This window comes from Lepisma saccharinum, chromosome 15, assembly GCF_977018435.1.
Source record: "Lepisma saccharinum chromosome 15, izLepSacc3.1, whole genome shotgun sequence".
Taxonomy (NCBI): Eukaryota; Metazoa; Arthropoda; class Insecta; order Zygentoma; family Lepismatidae; genus Lepisma; species Lepisma saccharinum.
Genome location: NC_139243.1, coordinates 48,882,275 through 48,909,161, shown reverse-complemented (window position 1 = coordinate 48,909,161; position 26,887 = coordinate 48,882,275). Strand labels below are relative to the sequence as shown.

Below are 26,887 nucleotides of genomic sequence, written 5' to 3'. Positions count from 1 at the left end.
ACACACTCGTTGCAATTGTTTATGGGTACCAAAACAAAGCAGACTCAGTGCAACACACGTCACCATCCTTGTCGAACTGACCGAGCGAGCCTGTCTGGGATGGTCATTTCAAATTCAAACCCGTGTGTTGGCCCAGTGTTGCAATCTTTCCCCACAGAAAATGAGCTAAGCACTGGATGGTAAATCCATTATATAATAAATATCCATGTCAAGTGCTACGTAATGTAAGTTTTACATTATGTCCCATAAGCAAATATCAATGATTGGAATGATGCACCTCCCTGATGGCGTAGTGGTGATGTAATGTAATGAACGTGTGTCGGGTTCAATACCTGTTGGAAGCACGAAGTGTACATTTCTAGATGTACCGAGCGAGCGAGCCTGTCCGGGATGGTCATTTCAAATTCAAACCCGTGTGTTGACCCAGCATCGGCTTTGTGAATGCAAATAGTTTGAAATTTGCAGGTAATCATGACAAAATACCACTTTTGAACATGTCACCATCATATTTAAAAAGTACATGCCTGGAATGCCCAGTTCTCAAAAGGTTCATTGGAAAAGCACTTAGAGCATTTTCTGTCTTACTTGTCCTTAAACTTGTATGCAAGAGTTCGTTTGAGTTTTTTTGTTTTAAATCCACTTTATGCATATTTGGGCTAATTGAGATTGGACCTACACAACCCGGGTGCCAAATGGAAAAGCTTGACTTGAGGTATGAATAAAATGTTTTGACTTATTTTGAAACCTTATGTTATGTACATCTCAGATCCGATTGATGCCACACTGTCAACATTGAGCGATTTGAATAATTCAAGATGGCGTCCAATATCTCAGTAACCAATGGTCGTAAACAGAAAATCTATTTGTAGTTTTGATCCTCATTAGATGCACTAAAAAAAAGATTGTGTGTAGTTTCTCACTAATGTTAGTACTTCTACCGTAATTTAAAAACTAATCCTTAAAATATGTAATTTTTCTAGCACCTTTTGAAGTTTTTGCCTTGTAACTTTTGAACAAATTAAATGACAGGAAATTGTTTTGAATAAATGTGTTAGCCGAATTCATAACATTTACAACAATACAAGACTTAATGCATTTGAATGAAAAATGTGCTATAAAATATGTCCCAAAATGGAGGATAGTGCCAAAAATGTGCTTCACTGTTATATTCAAGTCCACCTGTGATAAGGATGCACTTTTTTGGCACTATCCTCCATTTTGGAACATATTTTATAGTGTATTTTTCAATTAAATGCATTAAGTCTTATATTGTTGTAAAGGTTATGAATTGGCCTACCAATTTTATTGAAAACAATTTCCTGTCATTTGATTTGTTCAAAAGTTACAAGGCAAAAACCTCAAAAGGTGCGAGAAAAATTATATATTTTAAGGATTATTTCTTAAATTACGATAAAACTACACAGAATCTCTTTCGTAGTCCATCTAATGAGGATCAAGAATAAAAAAAAATTCTCTTTACAACCATTGGTTACTGAGATATAGGTCATTAACTGTATAGTCTGCCATATTGGACGCCATCTTGAATTACTCAAATTGCTCAAGGTTGACAGACTGGTTTGAGTCTCCTAGGGAAAACGCAACAAGAGATTTCGGCCTATGTGTGGGACCAGTGGCCACGCACCATTGTGAGGAAATTGGGGAGTTACAAATGAGTAGGACTGGGGGTTTGTCGTGCTGACCACACGACACCCTGTAACTGGTTGGATGATCTGCCACCTAGGGAGAAGGTAATGAGTAGGATCAGGTGGGAGTGAGGTCAACAGTTGGTGGTAGACCTGGGCCCTCAATGGGCTGTTGCGCCATGTTTTATATAAATATATGGTCAATATTAGGCACATGACGTTTGTGTATGTTGAAAAAACTTCGGCTAAGTAGTGTTGTCTATAAGCTCTAATACTAAGTCTTGATTCCCCAATTGGTCAAAGAAACATTTTTCCTCCCTGCCAACTGAGTGTATTGTAAATTATTTCACTGTCATCTAAATACTGTGGTCTTATGCTTTGTTTGTGTTCATTATCAATGTAATTACACATTCTTTGCTTGTAACAGTTACTCAATTTACAATTTTGAGTCTGGACCGTATGTTTCTTTATTGTGTTACTGCTAAAATTCAGTGGTTACAACAATCAGTGCTATAAGAACATGGCAATAAAATGTACTGGAAGATTAAATATCAATATTATTAAAAATAGCCACTGAAGTGTGAAAACGAAAATTGTGGATGATATTGGTCAGTGTGCTCTGTCATTCATGCCGTACTTCCCTTGTTTAACACACACACACACACACATATGTAAATGACTGGATTAATACTTGCTTCAGTAATTTTTTGATGGAGGGGGAAATACTGGTCAAAATTGTAAAATCAAGTTATATGCTTCTGTCTGGTTGCAGAAGTTATTACTAAAAACAAGTTTCATATTTCATTTGCACAAATGCAAAATTTCAGTTTATATAAATAAATCAAAATGAAGTGCACAAATTGGGAATTCTATAGTTAAGGTGGTTTGAATTATCGGATGAGATTTTGGTTATAACCATCACATGAAGAGAGAAGAAAACAGGTTAGTTTCATGAGGTAAAATTATAATCTAGACAGTACAGTGGGATCCATGAGTATTACCGAGCAAATTGTCCATGACTTATTTTCACTAATATTTCTCTTTCAGCCTGTGTGATTTTAAGCGATGGATTTTTATGTATGTTGGTGCAGAAGTTGTCAGCAGCTTGTTTTGAGTTTTCATTTCATTCTTGAAGCTCTTATTGGGTCAAATAGAGTGCACGAACATGGTGATGAACAATTTGCATGGTAATACTCATGGATTCTTCTGTACATATAGGCACAATGTCCACAAAATGAAACTTGCTAGAATGCACAAGACTACACCAGCAACGCCCTTTCTGCATTCAAAACTAAGCATGTAATGTCACAATGTGGTATCTCATCTCGAGTGTGCACAGTTTTGCTTAAAACGTTGATAACAACATTTATGTTGTTTGGCATGGTGTTATGCATGCTGTGTCAAACTTAATTTTTTAACAAATTTAAATAGTATAAGGGGGAACGCCCCATCACATCTCATCTTGCAAGTGTATAATTCCACTGTCAGGCAACCAAAATATGGTAACGGTTCCAACTGTTTTGATTTTTTTTAAATTCTCCCAGCAGAAAGACTAATTATCATAGAATTTTGGAAATCATTGTCACACGAAATTTGAAATTTTCTTAAAGAAGCATGCTTTGATTCTAAAAAAAAGTTATTTATGCTGATTGATTGAATTGTTGTTTTGGTACTACTTTACTATACCGGAGACAACTATCAATGATTTATTTTGCAATTTTTTACATTGCTAACGTACTATTCTGCATTGCGGAAGATTTCTTTAGGTGAAATAATGAATTTCTAACGAAAATAATGTCTATTTCTTACATTAACGAGTACTTACTGTTGTTCCTTATTTCCCACAAACCATCCACGGGTAGCACCAAAAACCATTGATGTTAGCCCAAAAGTTCACGATAGCCACACGAACCATCACGGGGACGAGGTATGCCTACTAGGTTAGGTTAGGCCTGTTAGGTTAGGTTCCATTAGCACTCCTTTCGTTCAATTTAGGGTGGCAGCAGCAATAGCGCGTCGGAAATAGATTTTCGTAGAAAACCACATGCATTCACATTAAAATGGATCAAAACTACATTCCCGAACATCAACAACAATACAGAAAATGATTTGCGTAAGTACTTTCTCCTGTAAATTTGAAGAAATCCGTCTCTGGTATAGTAAAGTGTTACCGTTGTTTTAAATCCACTTAAGGCACAGTAAGCTAATCGGGACTGAACCTACAGTTTAAAATGGGATCTGAACCACTATGTGCCTCCACCAGGTATTGAACACAGGACACCTTGATTACAAGTCGATGATTTTACCACTACGCCATAGGGGAGGTGCTTTATTAATGTTGAAAAATAAAAACATAAAAATTACCTTACGGAAGCATGCGTGCTTCCCATGGAGAAGGTATTCTTCGTTGACAAGCGACAGTTACTATGGCAGACTAGTGGGAATGAATGTAGAAGCAAATCAGAACCTTAGTAGAATGCATTTGGGGACTTTATTTTAATGCTAAAACTTCCCAGTATGTGTTAACAAACATAAATTTAAAACAAACCATGTAAATATTGCATTCGTACCACATGATGAAATCACAATAAAAGAAAAGGAACTTGGGCCCAAAATATGCACATGCTGTGTAACCTCAAGGGGATGGGGAAAGACAGGGGACATTACTCCCGTTTGGCCCTTTATTCCTAAAAAGAAAATAAAGGCAGGAAAGGATGACAAAATGAGGGCTGACTATCAAAAAAGTATATCCAAAAATTCTGGATACACCACTCTACACATGGCTTGATCCCATAAGAAAAAAGGCATCAAATGACAGGAAATTTCAGAGGATTATAAATTACAAACTAGAACTGATATTCCAAAAGCAGAAATAAATCCTATGGGTTCTTATATATGTCTAAGGATATAATGTAACAAATTTTATCCCAATCTGACATGGTGGGGTGGACACTTCTGGAGAATCTTGTATTGAATGACCAGTAACCCTGCAGCACTGCTGGCAAAATAGAGAAATTACATGAATCATAATCTACAAGCAAAAAGGTCCAATTTTGAACCTTAGTACTGCCATGCTCATTTTCAATCCTTGTACTAAAATTTTCTTCACCTACCTTTCTGCCATTTTGCCTTCCACCTCATCAGGATTCTCTACAGAATACTTCATGTCTTGATCTTCACTTAAAATTAATTCACCATTGTCACTGTCCTCAGATGGCATTTTTGTAACAAGTTGTCCATGATAACATGGATAAAATCCTTCACTTTTATGAACATTTTGCCCACTAGGAACTTCCGGATTTCTGCCTTCAAATTGAATCCAACTATCAACACTCACATTTTCCACTTTACAATCTGAAGTTTCTTTCATGTACTTACTTGATAGTTTGATGTCAACAGAAGCATCCTGTATGCACTGATTAGATGGTTTGATGTCAACAGAAACATCCTGTATGCACTGATTAGATGGTTTGATGTCAACAGAAGCATCCTGTATGCATTGCTTAGATTCTTTGATATTGACAGAAACATCCTGTATGCACTGATCAGATGGTTTGATGTCAACAGAAGCATCCTGTATGCTCTGCTTAGATTCTTTGATATCGACAGAAGCATCCTGTATGCACTGATCAGATGGTTTGATGTCAACAGAAGCATCCTGTATGCTCTGCTTAGATTCTTTGATATCGACAGAAGCATCCTGTATGCACTGATCAGATGGTTTGATGTCAACAGAAGCACCCTGTATGCTCTCCTTAGATTCTTTGATATCGACAGAAGCATCCTGTATGCACTGCTTAGATTGTTTCATATCGACAGAAGCATCCTGTATGCACTGATTAGATGGTTTGATGTCAAGAGAGATATCAACATCAGGAGGCTCCTTGAATGATTCAGTTTCAGTCTTGACACATGACTCATCCGGAAGCCACATATTCTCCAGAGATGTTTGTTCACAAACTAATGGATCGGCATTTTCTGATTCAGACTTTATGAGCACTTCCACAGGAGAGAAACCTGTGCCAGACACTTGAAGAGCCACATTTTCTTCACAATCATCAGACCAGGATGAAGAAGCCTTCTGAAAGACAATCACAAGCAGTGTGGATTAAAAATTATGATCTTTAATTTAAATGTCTTTTTTACTTCTTATAAAAAAAAATAATCAGATTTTTTTTATTTATGAGGCTCAGTCAATAAATAACGAGGCAGAGGATATTTCACAGTACTACTTATGTAATGTCCCTCAGAAGTATTGTCTGCCACTGTTAGGCATTTATCCCATTGTGACACCAGTCGCAAAATGGCATGGTCGTAGAACTCCTTTGGCTGCTGTTGGAAACAACTGGACATGTACTCCTTGACGTCATCGTCTGATTGAAACTGTTGTCTCCGCAGAGCTTTTTTCAGCTCACCGAAGATGTGGAAGTCACACGGGGACAGATCTGGACTATAGAGAGAGGACTTCCCACTTGAATGTTTTCAGACATTCCTTTGTTGTGTTGGCTGTGTGTGGTTTAGCATTGTCGTGCAATAGGCAGGGTTGGCATTTTGCCTAGATTTCTTAAAAAAAAACCTCAACCCAGGTGGGTTTTTTTCTTTTTTTTTCAGATAAAACCTGGATTTTATTGGGTTTTTAAGGTTATATTTAAAAATATACATCATAAGAATGAAATACAATATTCCCCTAGTAGTAATGTATCATAACATTTTATTTGTACTGCTTTATACCCTGTCCCAACTCTCTCTGGAGCAAGCGAACAAAAACAAGTCTCTGCGCAAGTAGTAACATGAGATGGCTCCACCAATGAACATGGGAGAGAGAGAAATGGATTGCCTGGAGAGGAGTAAGCGACTGCAGTTACCAACCTTCACAGCAGCATGTACTGCTTTGCTCTGCCCACTCTATTTCCTTCCCTTTCCTGATGCTATGCACACCCTTGCTCCAGAGATAATTGTTAGAGGGAATAGTTATTTAATATTTCTGTTCTAACATATTTGTGCAACAACTTGATTCAACTCTTCCTGGATGGTGTAATAGTTAATGCTGTTGCTTTGTGATCAGTTTTCAGGGTTGCATTCCCTGAGGAGGCACATACTTTGGTGTATCCAAGAATCAAATTAACGGGAGGGGGGGGGGGACAATACAGAATATGTCATTACCAGTATTTTCTTTCTTTCTGGTAGTCAACAACGGTACTCTACACTGCCACCTGATTATAGGGGAGGACTAATAACATTTTATTCTAACAAGAGAAATACCTATGATGCCAGAGGTCCTGGGTTCGAATCCCAGACTGGGCATGGGTAATATTTGTATGTTCCTTCATCAATTTCATCGTATCACTCGTTTTCATCTTTGCGATTAGCCAAATGTGGCAGAAAAGAGGAGTAAAATAAAGCAAATCAATCGATCACCCAGTGAAACAACAAACAAGAGAAATCCATATGTATGCATATGTGTGTGTATGTGTGTACTTGGATGCATTTTCGTTTATGAACATGACACAAAATTGAGTAGTTGTTTCCATGAACACATTAACAAACAACACGGTAACATAACATAACAACTTGAATAATGCAGGAACATTTTTTTTAAAAAAAAAGGACTAACTAACTTTTACAGACTTTTCATTTTCTTAATTAGGTTTGCTACCTTCTTCCTCTATAATGATACTCAAATTTAGATGTTAAATTACATATTTTTCAAGGTTATGCACATTTTCAGTTGATACTATTAGTGAATATTTCATTCTGAACTTCACCGGTCCATGTGATGGAGTAGTTAGAACATCACGTTACGATGCCAAGGGTCCTGGGTTCAAATCTCAGTCTGGGCACTGTTGTTGGTGAGTTTCCATTCATCAATTTCGTCACATCATCACTCATCCCTACCTTTGCAAATTAGCCAAAAGTCACACAAAAAGCAAAGTAAAATAAAGCAAATCAATCAATCAAATCCATTCTGAACTTCAGTTTATGAAACAAATTATTTTGCGAATGCAGTGTTGTACATATGTTGGAATGAATTATGCAACAAACACAGTTTTTTCTAATTTATTTCATATGCCATAGACCATAAAATAATCCAAAAATACTATGTAACACAATGTTTTAAATCTGCTTCAAAACAGTTTATCACAGTTGTGTTTTCCCATTATTTTTTGGACTTTTCAAGCATAAACACCTCCTCCATGTATTAACCATGCCAAATTATAAGTTAGTCATTTCTAATTGTCTGGCTGATTTCATCCAAATGGAATAATTTATACATCTTCCAAATATCTGGCTAGCATTAATGCTGAATAAGAAAGGGAACGAGTAATTACTCCTGCTTGATCGAGAGAACTTGCAAATGCAATCATACCAAAATGTGAACACCTTCCCTAAGTTGGCTTTATTCCAACTACTCCACAATAAGCTTTCAAATGCTATAAGAATGGCAATTCTCATGATCAAAACATTGGTGACCTGAAATTTGGTCCACAACAATCCCAAAACATGCACTATATTTAAAAACATTTAATGTCAAATTATAGCTTAAGCAAAGCCCTAAATTTCTTAAGACCCTTTTCTTAATCTCCAAAAATATAGTTTAGCAGAGATTTGGAAGTGTCATCAGAATTTGGAATATATCTCAGCATAAGAAAAATCCATTTTTTTCTACACTCTTGAAATATTTTGAACAAATGCAAATGCAAAACAGAGTCATTCCCTAGGTGTATCTAGTTGTGATTAATTTCAACTAAAACCCTCTAAATTGCTGTAGTTATTGTGGTCTCAAAATTGGTGACTCCTAAAACACACATTACATTACACAATTTTTACTAAAAACTTAAAACTCAAGTGATGCCGTAACATTGCTGAGACTTGTGTTTCTAAATGTACGAAAATATAACCTAGTCAAATATGAGTATAATTTAAAGTTCTCACAAGACATGTTAAATCAGTCTGTCTACTATCTTTAAACATGGTGACCAATTTTTCTCAAAGACGATGCGAGATCAATCGTTTAAGTTATATTGCAACTATAAAAATTGCAACGCACAAGCTTTGCATTTATGGCGGTTATCAAAAATAGAATGTGTGTGATCTTACCTTTTACCACCACTCCTCTTATAAGCTAAGAAATATTATTTTTAAAGCTTTACTGCAAAATTGTAGACCAATGAAATCTCTAAAATTACTCAGTTTAATTCCTTATACGCTGAAAATGTATTCTAGACAGTTTTGAAAATAACAAAAACATTGTAGATCCTGCAACATGGAGAAAATAAGTTTTTCATCCACAATCTAGAAACAAATTGTTCAATTTGGTTTACAAGTTTTCTAGCTGCAGAAATAACTTTACCTAAATTATTCTAAATTTACAGCAGTTATCATGGTCATTAAATACATGACTTATCCCTCTCCGCCCATCCACCCTAACTCATGTTCCTCCTAAAACATGCACCATATTTTGATAATTTTATTGTCAAATTATGGTGCAAGTACATAATACACTTTAAGTTTCGTGCACAAAGCTGATATTGTGGTAATTACGAAGATGCATGACTTACATAGGTATAGAGCTCCTAACCAGACATAAATAACATTTTACTGCAACCCATTAGGATGAGAAATGACAAAAATAATTTAAAGTGTGTTCCAAGTTAATTATGCCACAATTAACGACATTTCAATAAAATGTACTCAATTCTCCCTTGTAATGTTTATACATGCAAAAATTGATTGTATCAATTGATTGTCACAGTTGAAACTATGATCTGCCACTATCGTTTCCACTCACATAAGGAAGTAACTGATAACCAAAATGTTCCCACATTTAAAAATTATAAGCTTTATTAAACTATGCTACATCAATAAATGCAAAGGTTTTATCTAAAAATTTCTGATACATTTTCTATTTTGTTTCTTAGATATGTAAAAGTCCATTTCTAGCATGATTTGAGGAAAATAGCCTGAAAAAACTCACTGTGACTTGTACTACATTCATCATTTTTAGTATTTAAAGCTCTGCTAAGCCTTTTCTTTACAAGTTTTCCAAAAAATTTTGACAATTGTAGAACCTCACAAGTATTTAAAGCAATAATTTACAACATTTTCTTAAAAAAACTACACATTTTGTTTGCCTTTTTTGGTGGGTTTTTCTACAAAAAAAAAATGCATGGGGAAAACTGGGATGGGCTCACCTGGGCCAACCCTGGCAATTGGACATTGCGAGACCATTGAGCGCACACTTTACAGAACATCCTTGATGATTGTGTTGGCAGTATCATGATGCCAAAATGTCATCCACTCATACATGACGGTCTGTCTTGATGAGTTCATCCACCTGCATAACATGCTGGTCTGTGATACACTTTGGTGGCACACTCCACGTGTCCTTCGCCAAAGAGTTTGTTCCACTCCTGCACGGGACATACAGTGCAACCCATATACCCATATTATTTCCATTCGTCGATGGATTTCACAACCCCCTACACCTTCCGCTGTCAAGAAGCACACAACACCCCCATTGCTCCTCTTTGGATGCCTCCATTACGCGTCACAGTCAAACATGGAATTACTGGACACGGCCGCTGCTCAGTTAGCAGCCTTTGCGCATACCTTGCCAGACACGTAACGCCATCCAGCGGGAATACATGTGTGAATCAGTTTTGTCACACCTGCACCTCGATTTCAGACCCATCGACCCATTTCTAACTACCATAGTTTTGGTGTAATATCCTCTGCCTCATTATTTATTGACTGAGCCTAAAAAATCACAGGTTGTTAAAAAAAAAAAAAAAAAAAAAACTTCTGCACTCTGCATGTTTTAAGACTTTCTAAAACAAAGGGGATGTGAGGTTTGATACACCCTAGTGGATACAGGGACAAAGAAAATTGGCTATAACCAGATGTAGCAACTCTTTTGAATGTCAATCGTGGCGTACACTATAGTAAAGTCCCCCAAGCATATTGCATTGTGCCATTAAGACTGTCATTAAGACACATTTAGGGGAACGGGATGTGGGGGATAGAGCTACACACATTCTCGATCTTGGTTCACAATGTAGGTGATGTGATCAGCACCATTCTTCAGCTGCCTTTACCCCCGGGTACCTATATATTTGAGTCTGGGTGATCTGACCTCAGATTACTCACCTTGGCATGAGACATGCTCTATGGTTTCAGTAAAAAGACAGATGGGCAGAGACTTGAATAGACAGACAGAATACTTGAAATAATACAGAAGACAGTCAGCATGTTCCAATGGAGCAATCTAATATAACAGTGGTAAATAATTCTTTGGTCCATTTTGTCCATGCTGTATCTGAATGCTGCTCCAATTAAGAAAATCATTACAAGCTATGCATTTACAGTGTAACTTAGAATAAATATTCCTCAGAAGGTAAGTAGCTAAAGAGGTAAACTAAACTAAACTTGAACTTGGGGTTCCAGTGTATGTGTGATCCGATTTTGTTATGTCAAATATACAATAGCTAAGAAATATCTTCTATGACTGGTTATTAAATGATAAAATGCAGTGTTTTGATCTTCTGAACAAAGGTTTCCATCAGGGATGTTATACAGTGTCCAAAAAGTCACGCAACCCTGTGTTTACGACCATATAACGGAATGAGAAGAAATGCTTTCTGCCAACAGAATGCCCTGTATATTGGGAAAATTTAGAGAGACAAAAATATGTAAGAACATGCATGTTTTAATAACAAATAAGCAAAGTGTTGCCAAAGGCGGAAAAAAAATATTTGCAAATCGTGTGTATTGATGCACAGAACTCATTGAGGTAAATTATTGCAACATTTCACAATACCAACGAACAATTTGGATGACCATCTATTGAATTTGACAGAAAAAGAACTTTGACGAAGTTTCAAAAACATTGCAGAAGGGAATAAATGGGCTGTTCCAAAAATCGATGTTTTCACAATATTATGCAGGACACTGGCAACACTGTTGCTGTCACGTGTCACTAACAGATGTGTTTCACCTCAGGCTATCACACTAAGGCACTTTTAACGACAAAGAAGAAAGTTGGTTATTCTCGAACATATGCAATAAATTACATACACCTTGCAACCCTGAAATGTGGGTACAGAAGAACGTGTATCAATTGTTATGTTTTCTGATCCTTAGGTGGTTGCTGTTTGCCACGAACGGCATTCCAGATTGTGTCTACTTATGCTGACGTCATGTGTGTGTTTTTAAAATGCCGTATTCTACACAGGAAAGAGTGTTTATTGTTGAAGAATATATCCGAACATCGTCATATTCTTGCGTAAGAGAAGTATTTCGTGCCAAGTTTCTGACTACTCCCTCTCCAGATATGTCGTCAATTTTTAGTCTTGTGCAAAGGTTTCGACAAACTGGGTCAGTACATGACAAGCAACGTTCAGGGCACCCTTCTGCGTTAGGAGCTGTTGTTCTGCAGTGTGTTGAACAAAGAATGGTGACGTCGCCACAAAAGTCTGTTCGGAAGCTCGCCTCAGAATTGGACTTACGCAAGTCAACTGCTCACAAGGCTATACGGCAATTGAAATTTTACCCGAATCTTGAAACAATATTTCATATTGTATATGCATCTGGGTAATCCGAATATCGTCGTGGTATTCTATAGAGTTTGTGTTGTTCATGAATTGAAAGCGGTGGATATCCCGACATGGTTGCGTTACTGTCATTGGTTTCAATCATTCGACAAAATGGTGTCAATGTACTGAATAAAGTTTCTTTAGCGACGAAGCCTGGTTTCAATTGGATGAGTATGTCAACAGCCAAAATTCCAGGCATTGGTCGACAGAAAACCCACATCAGTAGCATGAACTACCCTTGCACTCTCCGAAAATCGGTGTATGGTGTGGAATATCGTGACGTCGTATTGTGGGACCATTATTCTTTGAGACAACAGCGGATACTGCTGTGTATGGGGATCTCATAATGCAATTCGTTGCTCTCCTGGAAGAAGACGAACGTGATGTTTGGCTACAACAACTTGCCATACATCTAATGAATCTCTTCGTATGCTGAGAGAATTTTTTGGTGATCGTCTAATATCCAAGGATTTATGGCCCAGTCGCTCGTCAGATTTGATATCTGGAGATTTTTTCTGTGGGGTTACTTAAAGGGGAAAGTATACCAAACGGGACCCAGAAAATTGGAGGAGCTGAAACGAAACATTACACAGGAAATTAATAATATCGGTGCTGCAACCCTCAGGAAGGTATCTGAGAACATGATCAAGCAAACCAACTTATGTATCCAAGAAAATGGTGGACATTTCAAACATTTCCTTTAATTTGTAGTGATACCCACATTTCAGGGTTGCAAGGTGTATGTAATTTATTGCATATGTTCGAGAATAACCAACTTTCTCCTTTATCATTAAAAGTGCCTTAGTGTGATAGCCTGAGGTGTAACACGTCTGTTAGTGACACATGACACCAACAGTGTTGCCAGTGTCCCTCATAATATTGTAAAAACATCGATTTTTGGAACAGCCCATTTATTCCCTTCTGCAATGTTTTTGAAACTTCGTCAAAGTTCTTTTTCTGTCAAATTCAATAGATGGCCATCCAATTTGTTGTTTGGTATTGTGAAATGTTGCAATAATTTACCTCAGTGAGTTCTGTGCATCAATATACACGATTTGCAAATATCTTTTTTCGCCTTTGGCAACACTTTGCTTATTTGTTATTAAAACATGCATGTTCTTACATATGTTTGTCTCTCTAAATTTTCCCAATATACCGGGCATTCTCTTGGCAGAAAGCGTTTCTTCTCATTCCGTTTCGCTATTACGTTATACGGTCGTAAACACCGGGTTGCGTGACTTTTCGGACACACTGTATATATGAAAAAAACTACATTTGTCTTACAAATTAGCATTTCAACCTCCTCATTTTAAAAAGTTGCTGATGAACACTCATGTTATAAGATTGAAAAGCTCAATGTGGTGTTTATTATTACCCACTCTAGGTACATCTTCCATTACTAGTATTTTATTATGATGAGTGCATTAACATAGACATTTATCAAGAATGTATGGTAAAATATAATGAATACATGCAACTCTTGCACATTACATAACTAAATTGAATTTTAAATATATTTTTAAACATGGCAATATCTTGTTCTGTAGATATATTCCATTCCTCATGTATTTTAAAATAGTTTTACGATGAGGTCCATGCCACACACAAAATTGATTTGCTGTGCCAAACAGGAGAGAATAGTGTAATATGAAACACAATTTTATTCACAAGAACCCTGATACTTACATATCTCTTTCACAGTGGTTATTCAAGGAAGTATACATGATTATATTATTAGTAACAGCAGGTGTAAAAATAATACTTTTCATTTCTTAGAAATACATCTATTACCACCCCAAGACAAATAAGGGTTGATGGTATTTTTTAAGTACATCACAACTCCTTCAAGTAAAAAATAGTAACTTTACCTCAAAGCCCATCTCCCTTCTCTGCTTCTGTTCTGCAGATGATGGGTTTTCATTCAGAAGGTTTTCTGATTCAGAAGACATGTCATGGAAGTCCTGCAAGATTGCCTGGCTTGTCTATGCATGGATAGCACACAAACTTTGGAAAAACTGTCATCCTCTGAAACCTAGAATGAAGAAAACTGAAGTCATAAGTAGGGTAGGGTTGGGACATGGGTATTTAAACACTGGGTAGCTAAATAAAATTTGTGTAAATGCAGGGTATTTATGAAAATTATAGTCATCTACCAAGAACCACCATAGCTCAGTTCGTAGAGCATCTGGCTATCACTTGGAAGACCTAAGCTCATCCCGGGGCAGGTGATCTGCACAAGGGAAAATTTTTCCTGTTTCTGCATGGCTCTGAGGTTCACCCAGACTCATAAATCAGTACCTGGAGGGTAAAGGCAGGATGCTAATCAACATCACAACTATGGCTATGATCAAGAATATGTGGAGCTCTATACCTCCACACACCCCATGTGCCTTCACATCATGTGTGCACAACAAACAGGGATACCTTGGCCTTTTTTTTTTTAGTTACCTACTTCAATAGTAGATATTTATTACAATGTAAATGTTCCCTTTATATTTGTCTTGAGACAAAAATAAACATTCCTCTTTGCAATTGTTACAGTTGAACATCTGGATTCCCTACCAAACTTGTAAAATTTATTGTAAACTGCATTCTTAAATTATACATAGCTTTGTATATTTCTATTCCTATTATATTTCGGTCATTCCAGTTATATATTACATATCCTCACTTTCCTAGCTACATTCACATCTCTCACTCAGTAAATGTTTTCTCTATTTCAACCTTACATATTACCACCTCTCACTCTCCCACAAATATAATTAACAATCTAAAGGGTCTGTGTGATTAAAGGCCAACACACACATCTCTGCTGCAGTGCAGATCTCAATTTTCATTTCATCTCCCTGCCTCTTAGCATCACATATTCTACCCTGCTTGCCAACCTTTGCCATTGTTGCTGATTGTCATTCTATTCCTGGACACACTCGCGCAAACATAATTGAAAACAATTGAATACCGCTCCAGCTCAAGGTTCACACCGTTCAACAGGGACATTAATGTGACAATATAGCATGGCGTAATGGTTACTTCTTTTAGGCAGTGCATTTTCATTGGCTAGTTAGAAACTAGTGTGGCCAATTGTATTAATGAAGTAGTTTTCTATCACGTAAGGACAAAGACAAAGTGACTGTGAGTTTTGTTGGATTGGAAGCACCATAACATTATTTTAAGTACTTGACCGGTTTGATGTTGTGTGCTTGTGTGTGTATTTGAGTGTTTGGTTAGTAAACATTGAATTCCATAATGCCTCCAGTACTATTGTTCATACTTCATCTCTTTAGAATTGTTCAAAAGAAACAAATTATGTGGATGCATGAGCATTTCTGTGTTTCAACTCTTGGCTCCATCACATGTTCTTGTAGGAATTGTACAAAGGAAGGAAGCTGGTATTTTTACTGCTTAATGTGATGCATATTGTTTTTTGTTAAAATTGGCATTATTTGATGGCAAGTTCATAACAAAAGAGAAATCCACACAGCTTATAGTCTGGTGGCAATATATGTACTTGTTTTCTTCTTATCCTTGTTATTGTTGCGGAAGCCAGTATAGTTTGTAAATGTACAACAAAGGCAGCTGACTGTGGCCCATCATAGAGAGGCAATAATACTGCATAAGGAGAAGTGTTTGTGGTCCAATTGTCGAGGTTTATCACGTTCGCAGCGCAGATTATTAGTTCTCAAACCAGTAGTAGTGTCAGTCATGTATCACATGTTGTTGCAGTTCCAGTACCAGTGTGGATGAGCTTATTGGGAGTGAACAGCTAAAATGCCACCAGGCCAACTAATGCAATGGAAAAATAATACAGTGTTTACTTTATTTGAAATCACACAAATAATCAATCACTATGAAGAAGTCTTCTTTGCATCATTTTAGGTAATTTTATGCATGTGTTAGTCCAAATTTAGCAAAGTTTTAGTCCATATATGTACATATCAAGCCACTTGTTAGCACATATTAATTCCAGCCCTCGCTATAATGCATGGTGTCTAAAACTCAATGTTTAGATAGAGCTCAGTTCTCTAATTTCCTTGTTCTATGAACAGATGTGCCTCGGTGCACTGTAGCGATTTCTGTATCGAACAGATTAGCAACACTGGTTCTCACATTGCGCTGCACCGATCACGCCAGAGATATGCGTGTCGGCCAATACAACATATCCACAAAATACCAATTCAATTAAATGGCATATGTACACACTCACATATATATATATATTTATACATATATAATATTTAATTTCAAGTGCGGAGTAGTTTACATTTGCCATTTCACTTGTTCATGCTCAGAATACATACATCTACAAACACACGTCACAAATGTTAAGGAATACATTAATCAAATAAAAAAAATGTTAATTGTATAAGAATTTAAAATTCAAATTTTAATTTTTTGAAATTAAGTTCTTGTATTTCCAGTGGTACTCAAAAAGTTGGTAGTGTGTGCAGCAGGACAATATTTTAAATATTATTAAAATGACACTTTATTAAATTGTGAGTGTGGCATGCACCCATGACCGATTGCTGGTTAATATAAGCACAATATTATGGGTGCATTTCGAAAGTCTTAACGAAACAAACACATTCAATGAAAATAACTGGGCTCGTGAATTTGGTGAAACCAGTTATTTTGCAGACTGATGGGACGATCTAGGCAAAAGAGCAGGCATAGCTTTTTTTTTAGAGAACATTTCCGCATGGTGTCCAGTGGAAGGAATGTTCTTAATGGCAAAAATAAACACTACTGCGGACACTGTTACTCATTTTAATCACATTCTAAGGACAGTTGAGGCATACTCATCTTGTGCATGTTGCTATCTATTAAAATTATAATACATTTTCGAACTAGTTCAGTTTGAATCCATCAAACACACGCGTTGTCTGCAAGCAGCAGACGATTCTCACCAAACAAATCAGCCTCTTGGCCCGTGTGTTTGGTGAATCTCGTTCTTGTATGAAACATATGGAATGCGACTTTTGGGTGAGCATAATGAATCTCACGAAATGCACGATAGCACTTGTGGGACAGCCAGTTACCATAACTCGTTTAACGTGTTAAACTCGTGCGACTTTCGGAACGGGTCCTATACTCTTGAAAAAGAAAAGACGAAGCATTTTCAAGCAATGAAGGAGCATTCTTCTTATGTGACCAAATGTATATGTGACCTAGTAAATGGAATAAACACTGTATGATGGAACAGGGGTTCTCAAACTGTTTCATTTCATGTCACCCTTAGTGTTTCAAGATACTTCTGCAGAATGTAAGCCTATCTAGCACTTGCAAGGCTCAGTTAGTGTAGTTTGGTTGCTTGCTTTAAGTTGAAAAAATAAACACAAATTTCAAATTCAGAAACATTTTACATGTAAAAAGTACTAAATAAGCACATATTTGGAAGTGTCATTTCAGAGAAAATATTGGAACATTTCGCGACACCCCTGTAAGCCACTTTGATATAATATTTTGGAAAGGATTTTTTTGTACATATATGTGTAGTCAATTTGCAACCATGTGAGTAGTGAAACGTTTAGTTTGGTTTTCTTTACATGGTTAATACGGGTTACATTTCTGCATCTGAAGTATGAAATGTACACTATATAATTACAAGCAAAATTGCACTAAATGTAGACAGGCATGGTATTGTTGGGAATCATACTAGCAACGCCCCTGTTTTTGATGTAATACAAAATTTGTGAAATAGTAAGATGGAATGTAGTTTCTCTTTCAACCTGCTGAACGTTCGTCAATTATTTGCAAAATATCGTGTGAGGCTCGAAGCAAGTTTTGTGCTCAAGGCCAGATCAAGATGTGATCAGGTGTTTAAAGAGTTTAGGGGCATTTTCCTACTACTAGGAGACCTAAAAGTAACCCACCTAATCTAACAATCAAAGGATTTCAGAATCTTTTATTAATACCACGAGCCCTAATCCTAACCTGACTAACATAATAACAAAAACATTTAGGAGTGAAATAATACTCCTTCACATCCCATGCATGTGAAATAAGATGGAAGCAGCAGTCTGTATCTAAGACAACAGTTAATGAATGACTGCTTGCAAACAATCAGATAGAAGTGCATGGGAGGAAAAAATTGTTCTCCAGAAAAAGTGTAGTAAGTAGTCACGAAACCTCTGAAGTATGTGTTAACAGACATAATTAGAAATCAAACCATGTAATATACCACAGCAATCTAGTCGGTAAGGACCAGCCCCTGTGACGGAGTGATTAGCACATCGTGCTACAATGCCAGGAGCAACCGGTTTTGAATTGAGGTCTAGGCATGAATGTTTGTGAGTGCTCATTCATCAATTTCATCATATCATCACTCACAATCTAGTTGGTAGGGCATTTGACTGTCACGTGGGAGACCCAGGTTCAGTTTCCAAGGTGGGTGACCTAAGGTTGGAATTTTTCTGGCCTTGTCCCTGCAAAAAGTGGTTCTGGGGTTTGCCTGGAGCACAACATTGGGGGATAAAGGCAGATGGAGCATAGTGCTGGTCACATCACCTCCAAAAGAACAGAACGAAAATGTGTGAGGCTCTTCCCCAACATCCCCTAAATGTGCCTTCATGGCATGGTGCTATGCATTGGGCTTTACCTTTTACCTTACTACATAAAAAATGCAGTGGCCATGAAAGAATTGGAATTAAACAATAGGTACTTGGACAGGCAGTTGCTGATAATGATAAAGATCTTGCTGCGACTGAAATTCAGTTGTTGGTGCTGAAAATAATTCAACCTTTTTTTTTGTCGAGTTACACATGTTGGTTTAATTCTGTTAGAATTTCAACAATTTCTTGGTTGTATCACTCTTGATTTTCTGCCACTCTTTACTAATCATGATGATGAGGATGAGTGATGGTCAGATGAAATTGATAAAGGTACAGACAAAGTTTCGAACCTGAAAATTTTGTTGATGGGATTAAAAGTCAGCCAATTGATATGCTTGGCCACAGAGTCAGCAAAATTGACCTTCGATACAAATTGGAAACATGCTTGTTATGAGGATGCTGATAATTCAGGAATATCATTCAGCATATTGTTGCCATTTACCCTGTAGGCCCCTGCGTGGCTGTGTTTGTATTTCAAACGCATTTGCACATGGTTCTACACATTTTGAATGTGCATGCAACTGGTTCAGACACATAAAAATTGTGGAAGTATTTCACGATAGAACTATGTGGGAAACATATCATGACTAAATACATCAGATATTCGAGATTCTGGATTGTGAACAAAATTTATGTAAAACATGAACATATATTAATTGAAAAAAAAAAAATCAACATAAATTTAGAGGGGTACATTTGGCCACCAGCCCTACATGGGTAATGCTTTTGAATGCTGAATGATTTTTTCCAACATTTTTGCACGTTGTACAATGTGTATGTATAATATGGGATGTAGTTTCATTATTTATGAAATGGGAACTTATTGTGTGCAGACAAAAATGTTATGCTTTCATTTTTTTTCCAAATATGGAATATATAATGATTACATAAAAAATATTTGCTCACGTTCTCTCTCTCACTCTCGTATTAGTAGTGTTTTATTTAAATATAGTATCTCTTGGCCTCCGATGAAAACAATTATGTAAGCATGTATTTATTTGGGCAAGAGAACGAGTGTTCTTATTGTTGTTGTTGATTAGGCTTATTTCACTTCGCTTTTCTGCCACACTTGGTTATCGCGAAAATGAGGATGAGAGTGATATATGATGGAAATAATGAAGGCCGGGATTCGAACACATGACAAGCGTGTATTCTTGTTCCTGTGTGTTGTACTCTGTTGTGAATAATGAAGTGAAAAATTTATTCCAAAACTCAAAAAGCCAAATGAATGTGATTGAAGAAACTACAAAAAGGTGTGTATTGATACCTGTTTATCCCCTTAAATATATTGTATTTTTGCCAAATCCCATCACTTTTTCTAGATGTATAGATTTAATCGCAATAAGTAGCTAATGAACTTAAGTCATGAGGGCAATCATAAACAGAGGACTCTGGACTCCAGATTTCACAGTGCCTTGCAGATGCACTTGGAGAAAATTATTTGTATTTATATTTTCTTTTGGGGTAATAGTTTACTATGGGTGATGATGGATTTCTTCAAATTTACAGGACAAAGTACTTATGGAAATCATTTTCTGTAGTGTTGTGGAAGTTTGTGAATTAGTTTTGATCCATTTTAATGCGAATACATGTTGTTTTCTGCAAAAATCTGTCCGACACGCTGTTTCTGCTGCCGCCATTTGCTATCTGCACGAGAGCACAATGTTCCATGTGTTAGATGACATAAACACCTTAGTCAGTGTTTCAAACTCGCCGTGTTCTAACTAGAACATGACGTGACGAGAATTTTGAATTTTTTAAAATTCTTTTTGCCTAACCTAATCTTACGGAAAATGGTTTGTGGGGATAACGTGAATGGTTTTTGGGGTTAATGTGAATGGTTTGTGGGGCTAACATGAATGGTTTGTGGGGCTAACGTCAATGGTTTGTGAGGCTAACGTCAATGGTTTGCGAGGTATTAGCATAATTTCAAATCCAGGCACGAAAGTAGGTATTTTCAAGTGAACAAGGTTCCAACACTGCATAAATCGACAAAACACTCACACAACGGGCGATGAAGCAGTACACTATCGCCATAATGTGTGTTACAGAATCAAAATAACAAGTAACAGTAAGTACTCGTAAATGTAAGAAATAGACATTATCTTAGTTAGAAATGCATTATTTCACCTTAGGAAATGTTCCGCATTGCAAAATAGTAAAATAAATAAAAAAAGAGTGAAATAAATGATTTATAGGTGTCACCCCCATACTATAATAGTACCTCTTTTTGTTAGCATTGCTCTTCCATAACTTTACCTATTTTCTGTAATGACAATTGAATGTTGATTAAATTTAATGGGTGAAGGGTGGATACAAAGAGACACTCATGCACAGACTAGGGCTTGAGCTCTGATCTTTCAGTAATGAGATCGTGAGATGGAGAAATAAGGGAAATCAAGCAATGCAAACTTTTGGAAAAAAGTTAACCATACACAAAGATGGTGTTTCAAAAAACCAATTGAAAATTATCACTGGGACAAAATGCAGTTTGCTTTACTGATACCCATATATCTGAATGGTTAGCCCTTTCCTCTAGGGAATGCAAGCTAGTGGATTTTTTATTTGCTTTATTAAACTTTGCTTCTTGTGCCACTTTTGACTAATTTGCAAAAATGGGGATGAGTGATGACATGATGAAATTGATGAATGGACACTCACAAACATCCATGCCCTTGCCGGGATTTGAATCTGGGGCCCCTAATGTCTTAGCGCAATGTGCTACGAGGGCCAGCGGTACCCAGTGGAGGCACATAGTAGTTCAGTTACCACTTTAAACTGTACGGCCAGTCCCGATTAGCCTTTCTGTACATAAAGTGGGCTTAATACACCAAATCAACCAACCGTGGGGGAGTGGTTATCACAGTGCACAATGACACCAGGAGTTCCATGTTCAAACCCCCACCTGGGGATGGGTGTTCTTTGTGTTTATCCAGTCCTTTCTTATATCGTATCATCTTCGCGATTAACCTAATGTGACAAAAAATCGACGCTAAGTAACAAAAATCAAATCATTGATAGATTTGGTTTATTTTACTTCACTTTCCTGCCACTTTGGGCTAATCGCGAAGATAATAAATTGATGAAGAGACACACACACACAAAGAACACCCATGACAAGCAGGGATCTCTGGCTTAGTAGTCAAATGAAATTGTTTTATATTTTCGAAAGGCGGTGGGAGTTACGTGTACTTTCTTTACAAATACTGGGCACTAAAGTGTGTGTGGGTTGGGGGGGGAGGCTATCACCCACACCAACCACCCTTCGGCACCTCTCGGATTGCTACACCAAGTGTCAAGGTCACCGCACCTCACTGATGTTAACAGACGTAAATCTCAATTGAATCGAACCATGTAAAAATTGCTGGTATGAATGAAGAATATAGAGAATGTCTCCAATTTCGTTAATATTTGGTATACTAACTACATTTGGCCTTCTAATAACGAATCTGTTGTTGAAATGCCTTGGTCACATGTAAAAATTGTTTACTTATGTCTATATATATTGCAAAATTACATTCTTCATTACCACATTCATTCTCCATACGTAAACATAACAGCCATCTTTGATGATATGAAAATGTGACATTCAACATTCGTTGTGCTGTCTACAGCATTGCCACACTGTTCCTTCCTTACTTGCAGAGCATTAGTTGTTGTATTGCACTTGTAGAACATTATTCGTTAAAGCATGGCGGAGCAGAGGAGTGATAAAATTGATAATGTGCAAGATTTACTTAAGTGGAGTGCGGAGGAGGATGGACGAGGGCTAATTACGAAATGGATGGATTTCGGTGTTTTACCCAATGGGAAAAGATTTAACTGATGTTGCCACGAAACTTTTTTGAAGCTTAGAGTAAATAACTATCTTGAATTTCATTAATATTTGGTATATTAACTACTATTTGCCTTCTGATCAGTTATAATTGGTACTACTTTCAAATAGGTGAGACACCTTCAAAACATTTATTTCCCACTCTTTTACATTGATATCATACTACTATGTATTGCGGAACATTTATTTAGGTGCAGTAATGAATTTCTACCGAAAATAATGAATATTTCTTACATTACCGAGTACTTACTGTTCTTCGTTATTTCCACACACAATATGGCGATAGCATACCCATTCATCACACGCTATGCCAGTGTTTTGTCAATTTCCAGTGTGCATGCAGTGTTGCAACCATGTTCACTGAAGAATACCTACTTTCGTGCCTGGATTTTTTCATGAAAAAAGTTCAATATTTGACATAAAGAGTAATTATTAAACCATTGGCATCAGCCCCAAAAACCAAGGATGTTAGCCACACAAACCATTGACGTTAGACCCAAAAACCATCCATGGGTAGCCCCACGAACCATCACGGGGATGAGGTGTGCCTACGAGGTTAGGTTAGGTTTCATTAGCACTCATATCGTTCAATTTAGCATATATGGACAACATTGTTTTTTTTCTCGATGAAAGAAAATACACGGAATTCTTTTGAATTTTAACTTTCCACGTCCTGCAGTCCACTTCTTTCTTCACGATTCAGTGTTGAATTAAAAATTCAACGGCATCTTCCACACCTGGCAACAACTTCACGGCGCATCCTGACGCGTCATCTTGTAGCGATAACACGGCATGGTTTGAAACACTGACTACGGGGTTTACGTCATCTAACACACGGAACATTGTGCTCTCATGCGGAAAGCAAATGGTGGCAGCAGCAACAGCGTGTCGGGCAGAGATTTTCGCAGAAAACAACATGCATTCAAATTAAAATGGAACAAAACTACATTAACGAACTTCCACAACGCTACAGAAAATTATTTGCATAAGTACTTTCACCTGTAAAAAGTAAGAAATCCGTCTCACCTACATGCAAGTGTTACCTTATAATTTTGTTCGTAAAACAATGCGTTACAGATTTTTAAAAAAAATCAAATTAAATCCGCTTTTTCACGATTTTCAGAAGTGACCGCAGAATTCAACAACAGATTTGGGTAACTATCCGATATCACCCGAACAGATTTATTCAAATTTACAGGAGAAACAACTTACTGTAATCAGTTTCTGCAGTATTGTTGAAGTTCTTGGAAGTAATTTCTTTCACGGAAACTGAAAACTTCACCATAGAATGCTGCAGAACAAGAAATAATCACTTGTTACGTAAGGAATTTGCATCTTCTGTAACATAAGGCCATTGTTTCCATTATGTACATGCAGATGGCACAAGCGTCGAAAGTCATGCGGTCTTGCCAGTGATTTCAAACGTGCCTTTTTTTACGAGATTTTTTTAAAATTATTTTGGTAAATATGCAATATCGCCCGGACGGATTTCTTCAAATTTACAGGAGAAAGTACTTACTGAAATGAGTTTCTTTAGCATTCTGGGCATTCTTGGAGGTATTTTCTTTCACGGAAAGTAAAAACTTCGGAGTTTAATGCTGCCGAACAAGAATTAATCACTTTTTACGTAAGAAATTGGCATTGCCTGCCACATTATGCCGTCGTTTCCATTGTGTGCGTGCAGATGGCGAGAGCGTTGAAAGTCACGTGATCTCTGCAGTGCCTTCTTATTACGAAAATTTCTATTTTTAACTATGTTCACCGCACTTTCTTTTTTCGATGAATTTAGGGGTGAAATAAGTGCTAATGGAACCTAACCTAACCTTGTGTGAATGGTTTTTGGGGCTAATGTCAGTGGTTTGTGGGGCTACCCATGGATGGATTTTGGGGCTAACGTCAATGGTTTGTGGGGCTACCCGTGGATGGATTTTGGGGCTAACGTGCATGATATGTGGAGGTAAACATGAAAAAAAAATCGAAATAGTACGTAATTTTCCGTCATGAAGGTTTGAAACACTGCTTGCGCACTGAAAATCGACAAAACACAAGCTGGCGCGTCATGACGCGCGATGATCCGTTACGAGTGCACGCCATATTGTCTATTACAGAAGGGGAACAAGTAAGACAAATAATCAATCGTAATATGAAAAGTTGACAGTATTTTATGGAAAAAGGCATAACTTTACCTTAAAGAATGTTCCGCAAGGCAAAATAGGTAAGTAACAGTGGTAAAATTAAGGAAATAAATGAGTAAAAGGTGTCCGGGCGTTATCGCATATTTACCATTGTTTTTTCAACTATGCTTACCTAACCTAACCTAACATTGCCGGAAATGGTCCATGGGGCTATCCATCAATGGTTCGTGGGGCTATCGTGGATAGTTTTTGGGGCTATCCATCAATGGTTTGTGATGACATAATGAACACGAAAGTAGGTATTTTTCGGTTAAGAAGATTGAAATACTGCATACCAACTCCAAATCGAAAAAACACAAGCACAACGTGCGATGATCCATGACGAGTGCACGCCACATTGTCTGTAACCCAAGCATAACAAGGAAGACAAATAATGACTCGTAATATGAAAAGTTGACATTATTTTATGGAAAAAGTCATAACTACACCTTAAAGAATCTTCCGCAATGCAGAATAGGTAAGTATCAATGCTAAAATTAAGGAAATACACGAGTGAGAAGTGTTCGGGCCATATCGGATAAGTACCCAGATTCGTGATTAGAAAGAAAAATTTAGTTACTATAACAAATATTAACGAAATTGGAGACATTCTCTGTATTCTTCATTCGCTCCAAATTGCATTCGTAGCAATTAAATCGCAATAAAACAAAAGGAACTTGGGCTCCTTCGGTTTTAGGCTCCGCTCTCTTCCAGCTTGAATTCAATGCTAATTTCATGCCTCTAAACAACACACATAGATGAACAATTCTTCATAAACCCCTGGCACTGATAGGCAGTGGAATTACATTACACCCAAAGTATATACCACTGAAAGTACTAATTTTCTTACACGGGAACAAAATAACCAGCCTTATACACCTTCATGTGTTGTGTTCGAGGTAAACATAAACAAGAGAGATGAAGAAATAAAACAGTAACCAGCGTTGCCAACCCCTCAGCTACGAAAAGTGCTGTTCGAACTGTGAAATTATGCTAGAATGCCACCAAATTGTGCTAGGGCAGTATTATTATTATTATTAACAATATATTATATTACTATTTTCAGATGTTATATTGTATTCCAAAGATCTATTTATTTTAAGTCGCTCTTTTTGCTTTAGGGTCTCTGAGTAAGTACGACAATGAGGGTGAGTGAAGAACTCACGAAATGGTCTATGGACTATGGGATAGAAAAAACATAATTACATGTCCATACCTTACCAAAGGTCGAACTAGGGCATGTGGGTCAGTAAATTTGTAAAAATACTTCACATATTTTTCCTAGCAGATGGGGAGAGGGAAGATGACATGACACAATTACTGCCGGAAGGGGGGGGGCGGTGTATAATTCACTAATATCTTTCATATACTACTGCATTTATTTGCGTTACATGGAAGAACGTATTAACCCATTTCCACCTCCAACAACACCCCGCAAGACACACACTTTTGTGCTAGTTTTTTACAACTTTGAAATGCTCATACAATGCATTTCTATGTAAACTAACAACATTTCCAAATAAAAAGAAGAAAGGAAAAAAGGTACTCACCAAACGAAAGAAAAAACCTACTCTTTCATATTCCTTTCTATATTTCTGAGCATACGACTCCCATTTCTGGTTTAAATCCCCACGGTCTTCTTTTTTCCTTTCGGGAGTTTCACAGTTACTTATTTTGCTCCTACTCATTTTTCGAAATTGTTCCCAATATATTTTACAAACAAATTTTTAAAAAAGCAGGAAAGAAACACTCGCAGATACACTAAAACACACGCTCAAAAGTACACTGAAAGACGCACGCACGAAGAATTAAAATCATACACACTAACAACGCTTTTTTCGCTGGGGGGGGGGGGGCGGCTTCCGAAATTGTAATATGCCGGCCCACCGAACCGAACCGAACACAAGCTGAAGACAAAGATGGTCATAATTTGCCGACAAAGGAGGACGGCACATGAGCTTTCTTTATCAATCCAAGTTTCTACTAAACATTCCTCGCGAAAATGCATGCACCGCAAATGGCTGACCCCTTGTGT

The 26,887-nt window shown here is 37.1% G+C and overlaps 1 protein-coding gene across 1 annotated transcript; it reads right to left on the bottom strand.

Moving 5' to 3' along the window:
• Nucleotides 1-4,752: 4,752 nt before the first annotated feature.
• Nucleotides 4,753-25,758, bottom strand: LOC145999244 (uncharacterized). Its single transcript, XM_083136179.1, has 3 exons — nt 25,703-25,758; nt 14,104-14,267; nt 4,753-5,724 (listed from the first exon to the last, which is right to left on the bottom strand). The coding sequence occupies exons 2-3, from the start codon at nt 14,182-14,184 to the stop codon at nt 4,753-4,755; spliced, it is 1,053 nt and encodes a 350-aa protein (XP_082992305.1). The 5' UTR covers nt 14,185-14,267; nt 25,703-25,758.
• Between the last annotated feature and the right edge of the window lie 1,129 nt (nt 25,759-26,887).